Source organism: Telopea speciosissima, chromosome 11, assembly GCF_018873765.1.
Source record: "Telopea speciosissima isolate NSW1024214 ecotype Mountain lineage chromosome 11, Tspe_v1, whole genome shotgun sequence".
Classification (NCBI taxonomy): Eukaryota; Viridiplantae; Streptophyta; class Magnoliopsida; order Proteales; family Proteaceae; genus Telopea; species Telopea speciosissima.
In genome coordinates, this window is record NC_057926.1 from 13,463,254 (window position 1) to 13,472,900 (window position 9,647).

A 9,647-nucleotide genomic window follows, 5' to 3' on the forward strand; every position below is an offset into this window, starting at 1 on the left:
TCTCCGCTATACTCGCATATAGTCCGAACTCCTGTGGTCTTCTAAACTTCGCTATACTTGCGTATAATTTGATCTGCCATAGTTTTCTGATCTGTGCTATACTCGCATATGGCTCTATCATTCTTTGACCCCATCTTCCACGTTAAGTGATGCCACCTCATCCTCAAAAGGTCAAGGAACAGGTAAGCAATACCATCTCATCCTCAAAAGGTAAATGCCTAGTCAGGTAATGCCATCTCATCCTCACATAACTAATAATGATTGAATGATAGGTTTTTCCAAAAATTGGTCTTTTAACATAAAAAAAAAAAAAGATTCACCAAACGGTTTGCCAAAATAGGTTTTATCGTTCAAAGCAACTCAAAAGATTCACCGAACGGTTTGCCAAAATAGGTTTTATCGTTCAAAATTTCATCGCCTTTGAGCAAAGTTAGGCAATAGATGCTCCTGGTGACAAAATCAAGCGGTCTTTTGTCTTCGCCCTTCGGCTGTTGGCACATGCCTCGGCCAAAGAGGGGCAAACCGTAGACACTGAATTTTGTCGCCACCCCCAGCAATGACAAAAATCAGATACGAAAGACTGACAATGTCCCCTTTAAACCCATCCTCCAACATCCTAGAAACATAGAAAAACCCAAAAACACCTCCGTTCACCCTTAAAGGCGTACACCATATGCGTGACAGTATTACAAGCTAGCACGGCCCCTCCATATGGCACCGTAGTATGCACGGCCCCATTAGGCAGCCCTGCAAAGCCACATGCGCCACGCAGCCCCGCTCGGTGGCCCGCACGGACCTGTCGTGCGGCGTCGAGCATGTTGTGCAGTACTGCTGATGCAAAATTCCCTTTTTCCTCTTTTTTCCACTTTCCACGGTCCCGCCATGCGGCCCCGCACATAAATAGCCCCTTCCCCTCCTCATTTGGATATTCCAAGTTTCCCAAAGAGGAGGAGCTCTTAGGCTCCAAACCTTTGTCCGTTTCCATTCCTCAAGCCCTTCAGAACCCATTTTTTGCCCTTTTTCCATTTTTCTTGCTTCAGGGTCCTCCGTTCTTTTAAAGGTCCTTATGGCCTAGCCACTCTATCTGAGAGTCGAGGGTTCTGCTCACAAAACCTCGCGACACCGATAATCTACTGAAGTTGTTCCGATTTGATCTCTATAAGCTGTTACTCTGTCTGACAGAGTCCAATCCAATACTCGTAAGCTGTCACTCTGTTCGACAAAGGACAAAGTCAGTCGTTTGTCTCCACCTGAGTCGAGGGACATCTTTCGCACTGTATTTTTCATAATTACATTGGTTTAAAGCATACAGGTATATATTTCTATCGTTAATCTTTATTTTAGCATAATGTAGTCCTTCAAGTATTCCTATGTAGTGTACGGTAGTTAGTATAACACAGTTTAATTTAATTAAATAGTTTGTGCATCATTATTAGCTATACATGTGGGTATAGGACATTCATAAAGGGAGAATATTCGAAAACAAGCATCTAGTAGAAAGACCGGTTTATCCGGGCGAGGTGGGTGCCTAACATCTTCTCAATCTCGTAACCTAACCACTTACCCTGAATCTCTGACCAGACCAAACGGAATCTTGTAGCCCTTCACAGGGCTATACCAATGGGTCTTAGGCTCTAATTATAGGTGGCGACTCCTTTGATTGTAAAACCCCCATCCCCTAATGAATTTCAGAGAAGACACAGTCCTTCTCTTTCATTAGAGGAAAGAAAAATCAAACTTCCCCCCCCTCTCCAACGCGTCGTGGCGTGTCCAGCAACGGATCTTCACAATAGGGAAGATAAAAAGTTAACTAAAATGTTAGTGGTAAACAGTAACGTGACCATGGTTCAAAACCTGGATCAAGAAATCCAGTTTAATCGCTAGTTCTGATTCGATACGCGTAACTGGCTCAAAAGGGTTTTAAATCTCAAATTTTCCATGTTTTTTGGCTATGCACTCTTGCCAGGCTCGATTTGGCTATTTGGGAGGATAATATCCGCTAGAGAATGGGGGTTTATTATTATTTTTTAGTGTGGAATCCATCTAAGGAAAAATCATTGGGAGAGATTAGCTCATTCTAGAGATCAAGAGGCATCTTCAAACTCCTCTTCTTGTTAGTCAAATAGCAATCCATGGGATCATCTCCATGGTTTCCCTGGGAAACCAATGAAGCATCATCTTGGGTTCACAAGAATTGGAAAGTTTGGGTTGCTCTAGGGCACCCTATTTAAATTTTAGGGTTTCCCATGGTCGCCCATGGGTGCCCTACTGTGACCCTATTTAAATTTACCACGGTTGCCCATGGGAACCCTAGTGTAACCCAATTCTTCTCTTTCTTGTCCCATAAATTATGGGATCCCTAAGAGAGAAAACTCCTTTCTTTCCATCCCATACTCGAATGCGCAATGGAAAGAGATTGATTCAGGTTTCTTTCACATCCCATGAATAATCATATAATTAAAACAAGAGGAATTAACAGAAACTTAGCTAACCTGATGAGCCTTAAGTGTTGCTCCTCCAATTGACAGTGGTTCTTCTTCCAACGAGCATACCAGGTAAACATATCTAAACCTCCAATGGTGCAGCCAAGGTTCTCCAAGTCAAAACCATATCTTCTTCTTCAAATCTTCAAGAGCAATCCTGGGTTTTCGAAAACCCTAACTCTCAAAAGCTAGAGAGCAAGAAGAATGAGAGAGAGAAGAGAGAGAGAGAGAGAGAGAGAGAGAGGGAGCACCCAAAACGCACAAGGCTGGAAACGTGGGGCTCCCCTCCATGTTTTTGGATATTTAAATAGACAGGGCTTTTTGGAAAAAATCTCAGTGAGAGTCTGTTTCTCTCTCTCCTCTTTGACTTGAGCCCGTTTAAACCTGATGGACTTCTAATTGGTGAAGAAGCAGAATCTAATACGGAATAGTTTAATCAATTATTTATTTTATATTTAATGGATAAATAAAAATAACACCTTATCCAATAAATTAAATAAACAATTAATTAATTAGTAAATTTCATTTATACCCTCACATAATAATCAATTATTATGTACTAACTCACCACTAATTAACATCATCATTATGGAATCTAGGGCATGTACACATGTATTGCCAAACCCCATTCTATAGAATATGACCATACGTGAGCGTCTGTGTACATGGTCGAATCCCGCAAAACACGATAAAATATTTTAAATAAAACTATATATAATCTATTATTTTATGTAAAATAGGTTTTGCAAAAACCATTTCTAAAACGACATAGGATCCAGATTTCGATCCAACCATCCACAGACAATCTCTATCTTGATGTTCCCCAATCAAATAGTGGTGACCACGTTGAGTAACTCTCTCACTCACGGAATGTTCACGCATTCCCAAAACACCGGCTTTGACTCTCTTGAATCTTAGTCATTGATGATTCAAAGAATGTGCTCACATTTCGCAGTGACAAAGTTCTTTCAGGTACAGGGTCTTGGTGACACATTTCTATCTCATCCTACATCTGGTAGTAATACATAAGGGATTCATCTAAGTAGATTCTTTGCCAATGCACATCATAATGTGTACTTGCATTCGTATCCCGACATCAACATGTCTAGGCATACCAAATGCGACAACCATATGATAAGGGTGCCTAGCCCAAACCCTAGTCGTGACTACCATTTTAAGTAAAACTTATGGACACATAATGCTCAAAGAGTTTATATTGCATGCGATAATATTAAACCAAAATGTATAAAAGGTTCAATACAAAGTAAACCGGATCGAACCGGACCGAACCAAATTTGATGGACACATAAATTCGACACTTCTTCCCATCCGAGTTCAAATTTTTCCATCTTTGCTTTTGATTTTTTTTCTTCCATTTTGGGAGGATAATATCCACGATAAAATGGGGGTTGCTTACCATTTTTGAGTCGAGAATCCATCTAATGCAAGATCTTTAGGAGAGATTAGTTCATTGTAGAGATCAAAAGGTACTTTCAACCACATCTTCTTCCCAACAGAGTTCAAGGTTTTTCCCATCTTTGTTTTTATTTTTTACTTTCCCATTCATACACATGAATCAAGTTACAATGGTTGTAGATTTTTTTCCAACTAAAGCAACATCTTGGGATTTTCTGAAATTTTATTTTTAATTTTTAATACTATTTTGACCGATATTGAACCGTACACGAATCGATCCGGCTTTAATGAGGGATTTTTGTCACTAGAGAGCAATACTGACCGATTTTACCGATTTATCAATATCGGTCTTGCCGATCCCACGACCGATCCTAAGATTAAGAACCATGAACGTGACAGTAAAAAATCGTGCTCACATAAGACCAGTTCAATAACTATTGTATTACAACGAATCTTACTGGCCAAATTTAAAGATCATTTCAATCTATCAGTCATGGAAAATGTCTGACATTAGTCTTTCAAACTATTATCTCAATAAATTTTTATCTGCTACTGTAACTGGGGTGCTGCTGTGCGCATCGTGCGACATAAGAGGCAGTCAATCTATGCATTGGTCTTCTCGCTTCTCTCTCGAAAGAGAAGACGAGAAGAAGGGTGCCGCAAAAAATAGACTGGGTTGCCTTTAAAGTTCAAACACAAATCCTCGCGACCGACCGAGAGAGAGGAGTTATTAAAATTTGGTGCTTTTGTATCTGAGGCTGAAATTTGGGGTTTCAGTTGGGATGTTTGTGTAAAATCAATGACTTAAACGGTCGTTTTCGGAGTCTTCAATTCAAGTTTTGGTTTTTTGTAGTTTTGTCATGATGAAAGGAGAAAGAGACGAAGTTTTATCTTTTTTTCAGGTTAAGAGAGAGAGAGAGTTTCTGACTTTATGTGAAGGAGGGGATCTCATGATTCCCTGCGCGTTCTGAAATCTCTTTGCTTTCCTGTCTTTCTGTGCGTGTTGGGTGTATGTGTGAGAAGATAGTGAGAAAGAAAAAAAAGAAAGATCCGATGATTTTTATGTTGAGAGGGGATGGATTGTTGATGAAAGTGCGAATTTGTCCATTGGGAAGCAATCACACCTGCGGGAGACCAACTTCAAAGGCCACTTGTCGTGGGTTCGAACGTGGTGGGAGAGAGACTGTTATTGATTGAAGAAGAAGAAGAAGAAGCAGCCTACCCAGTTTGTGGTTTTTGAGTGAGATGTATCTGAAGCTTTTACTGGAATTGAAGGATTTCAAGTATGGCTAGTGATAAAGACATCTGACTTTTGGTTGTTTTTTTTTTATTGTTTTAAATTTTGTTGTAGAGATTGAATGATTTGTTCTATTGTTTCTGACAAATTTGTAGAAGTAGACGTTGAAGCAGAGAAGAATCACCATGAGAACTGGTCTAAGTACAATCCAACAAACACTGACCCCTGAAGTGGTCAGCGTTCTGAACTACTCAATCACCGAAGCAGCTCGTCGAAATCACGGCCAAACCACACCACTCCATGTCGCTGCAACCCTTTTGGCCTCCCAGTCTGGCTACCTTAGACAAGCCTGTGTTCGATCTCACCCAAACTCATCACACCCACTTCAATGTAGAGCACTCGAGCTCTGCTTCAGTGTCGCTCTCGAGCGACTATCTTCAGCCCAGAACCTCTCTTCTGGTATTGACCCTCCAATTTCCAATGCTCTCATGGCTGCTCTCAAGCGTGCACAAGCCCATCAACGCAGAGGCCACCCGGTGCAGCAACAGCAACCTCTTTTAGCCGTAAAGGTTGAGCTCGAGCAGTTCATTGTATCGATCCTTGATGACCCAAGTGTGAGTCGAATCATGCGAGAGGCTAGCTTCTCTAGCCCTGCTGTAAAGGCTGCCATTGAACAGTCTCTGAATGCTTCAACCTCCATTAATTCATCCACACTTGGCGGCGGATTGGGGTTCTGCTCAGCACAGGCGGCGAATAGGAATATTTATCTGAATCCCAGGTTGCAGCAGCAGGGGAGTTCACCTCGATATGGGCAGCAGAGAAGCGAAGAGTTGAAGAGGGCTATTGATATTCTATTGAGGGCTAAGAAGAGGAACCCAGTTTTTGTTGGTGAATCTGAACTTGAAGCTGTTGTGAGAGAGCTGCTGCAGACGATTGAGAGGAGAGAGGTCGGTGATGGGCCTCTCAGGAATGTTCAAGTTATTTCTTTGGATAAGGAATTTGGTTCTGATAGAGCTCAGATCCCTATGAAGCTCAAGGAGTTGGAAGTTTTGGTGGAGACTCGAATCACTAATAGCTGCAGCAGCAGAGGTGATGGTGTGATTCTTGATTTGGGCGACTTGAAATGGCTTGTGCAGCAGCCGTGTTTTGGTGTTCAGGATTCTGTGCAGATTCAGAAACACATTGTATTAGAAACAGGGAGGGTTGCAGTTGCAGAGATGGCTAAGCTGTTGGGTAGATTCAATGAGAGCTGTGGTGGCCGGTTGTGGTTAATTGGAACAGCGACCTGTGAGACTTATCTGAGGTGCCAGGTTTATCATCCTTCAATGGAGAATGACTGGGATCTGCAGGCTGTTCCAATTACAGCGAGACATCCTCATCCAGACTTGTTTCCAAGGTGTACTCTCATTCCTCAAATCATTAATCGATTTTAGTACGGGATTTTGTTAAAGCCACTCTTGTATTTGGAAAAACAGATGAACTTAGTTCTATTTCATTGTTTGTGATATTAATGAACTCATCTTTATCCACAGTAGTTCGCTTTTGGGTTTTGATTTTGAAAATTTCCATTCTGATATTACCATTAGTACGGGCTTCCTGTGATTGTTATAAAATTTCCATGTTTCTTGACGTGCTTCTTGTTCATGGGGTCAGGTCAACCTAGATTCTTGTAAAACTTTCGCTTCCTGGACAAGGAACATGGTCCAAGGCTTCTACATTAACGTGCTTAATGGCTGGGAATCCAGAATATTAAAATTCTGTGGAATTTTTGCATTTTCAGGCTTGGAGGCAATGGGATTTTGAGCAGGTCAGTTGAGTCTCTCACCCCAGTGAAAAGCTTCCCAACTGCACCACCTGCTCTTCCAAGTTACCGGTCTGAAAACTTCGACCCTGCTCGAAGGACGAGCTGTTGTCCACTATGTATGGAGAATTATGAGCAAGAGCTAGCGAAACTTGTAGCAAAGGAGTTTGAGAAATCCTCCTCTGATACCAAAGCAGGAGCTAAGTCACCGTTACCACCGTGGTTACAGATGGCAAAGCCGAACATTGTCAAGGATCAAGTGCAGGTATTCCTTGCGGAGACTCATTTCTGTTATCTGAATTGCTATCTCATAATATCAGATTAGTGTCTAATTAAATCCATTTATCTCTTCTCTTTTGTATTCATCATTATTACAGGCCAACGATCAAGAACTGATATGGAAGCAGAAAACTCAAGAATTGCAAAAGAAATGGAATGATACTTGCTTGCATCTTCACCCCAATTTCCATCAAACTTTCAGCTCTGATAGAATTGCTGCATCTTCCCACTCAATGACATCCTCGTACAATTCAAACCTGTTCCCACGACAACCTTTCCAACCCAGGTTATCACTGACCAGAAATCTTGAAGGAACAATGCCTATGAACCAGATTCAACTATTGAATCAACATTCGGAACGGGTTGTAACTCCACCGGGAAGCCCTGTATGGACAGAACTTGTTCTTGGGCGGCCAAAGATATCTGAGAATTCACCAGAGATGGACCACATTGAGCGCATCAAAGACTTTGGTGGCTGCATCTCTTCACAAAATCTAGAGAATTTCACAGAATGGCAGGATGACAAATCAATTAGCCCATTGGATGCTGATTCATTCAAGAGGCTTTTTAAGGGTCTAACAGAGAGAGTTGGGTGGCAGCTGGAGGCAGCATCTGCGGTGGCTGCAACTGTAACCCAGTGCAAATCCCACAACAGAAAACAGAATGGTATTGGGGCGAGGGGAGAGACATGGTTATTGTTTGTGGGTCCAGATAGGGTTGGCAAGAAGAAGATGGCATTAGCCCTCTCGGAGTTGGTATGGGGTTCCAATCCAGTCACTATCCATAGCAGTTCAAGGTCTAATGACGACGAGGAATCGGATAAGAAATTCCGTGGGATGACAGTGTTGGATCGAATAGCAGAAACTGTAAGGAGGAACCCCTTCTCTGTAATTGTGCTTGAAGACATCGATCGAGCAGATATGCTTGTCCATGGGGGCATCAAACAGGCAATGGAAGGAGGTCGGCTTGCAGATTCCCATGGCCGTGAAGTCAGTCTTGGGAATACAATTTTCATCCTGATGGCCAGTTGGTTGCCGGAAAATCTCAAGAACTTGTCAAATTATCTTCCAATTGATGAGGAGAAGCTTGTGTCTGTGGTTGGTAATGATTGGCAGTTAAAATTGTGTGTGTACATGAAAAGTAGCAAGCGACAGGTCAATTGGCTGCATGATGACCGGATTACAAAGCCCAGGAAAGATTCAGGGCCAGGTCTATCATTTGATTTGAATGAAGCAGCTGATGCTGAAGATGATGGAGAAGAGGGGTCACACAATTCAAGTGACCTTACAGTTGAGCATGAACATGAAAACAACCTTGTGAATGTGCAGTCTTCCACAACACTGGCTTCACATGAGCTGTGCTCTTCCACAACACCATTGTCGTATGAGCTACTCAATTTCGCAAACGAAACTATTGCCTTCAAATCTGTTGACTTTGGCCTTATACGGAGAAAAGCTGCCAGCACCATTGCCTCACAATTTGCAGCTATTGTTGGGGATAAGTGGTCAATTGAACTGGATTCTGAGACACTAGAGAAGATTGTGGGTGGTGTTTGGTTCAGCCAGACTGAAGTGGTGGATTGGGCAGATAAGGTTTTAGCACCAAGCTTTCACAAACTGAAAGCTAGCCTATCTTCAGCTGCAATTTCCAAAGACAATGCTGTTATTCGGCTTCTCTGGGTTAGGGACTCGGAGAGAAGACAAAGTGAGGATTGGTTGCCTGGTAAGACCACAGTGGTTGTCGACAGGCTATGAAGATCAAGGGATGCAACCAGAAACTCCACATTTTGTGGGGTTAGAGATGTAAATTTAGTCAACCAGTATAGAGAAAAATTGCAACATTAGGGAAGGGGGGTTTAAAGAAATAGTTAATTAATAGAAGAAGATTGGAGTTGGGATGGTTATAGAATCTTTTACAGCCAGGGGATGCCTTAATTTTATTATTTTACTTTGTTTTGCTTCTGCCATTTCTAATTATTCATATTAATTACATGGACAATACAATGATCAATAAGATGAGGCACCACCTCTACATTTTTCTTATGTTGCATGTATAGAGGGAAAATAATATTTTATTTTTAAATGTATGTAGTTTCTCTGTTGATGAGAGGTAGATTGCAAGTAGTTTATTTACCTTCTGTTTTTCTCTAACTTCTTTCTTTTCTTTGCTGTTCATTGAAAGAGAGTTGCTGAAATGTTTCTTTGAGACTCAAGAAACATGCCCATCTTTCTTTTATGTTCAGAATCTAGGCAAGCACTAAAGAGCTTTTTCAGTACCTTTAGTCTCTTCAGAATCTCTTGACCTTTTGTATTGGCTTTATAGTAGTCTTGCACTCTTGTTTATGAAAATGAAGAATCTCTCTTTAGAACTGTCCTAATATTTAGGAGTGTGAAATTTCAATTGACATAGTTTTGATGAAAACTTTAACAAT

The 9,647-nt window shown here is 41.4% G+C and overlaps 1 protein-coding gene across 1 annotated transcript; it reads left to right on the forward strand.

The window, feature by feature from the left end:
• The first annotated feature begins 4,945 nt into the window (after positions 1–4,945).
• Positions 4,946–9,258, forward strand: LOC122646783 (protein SUPPRESSOR OF MAX2 1-like). The gene is made up of 4 exons (XM_043840386.1): positions 4,946–5,182; positions 5,298–6,532; positions 6,917–7,202; positions 7,315–9,258. The coding sequence occupies exons 2-4, from the start codon at positions 5,322–5,324 to the stop codon at positions 8,968–8,970; spliced, it is 3,153 nt and encodes a 1,050-aa protein (XP_043696321.1). The 5' UTR covers positions 4,946–5,182; positions 5,298–5,321; the 3' UTR covers positions 8,971–9,258.
• The last annotated feature ends 389 nt before the right edge of the window (positions 9,259–9,647 follow it).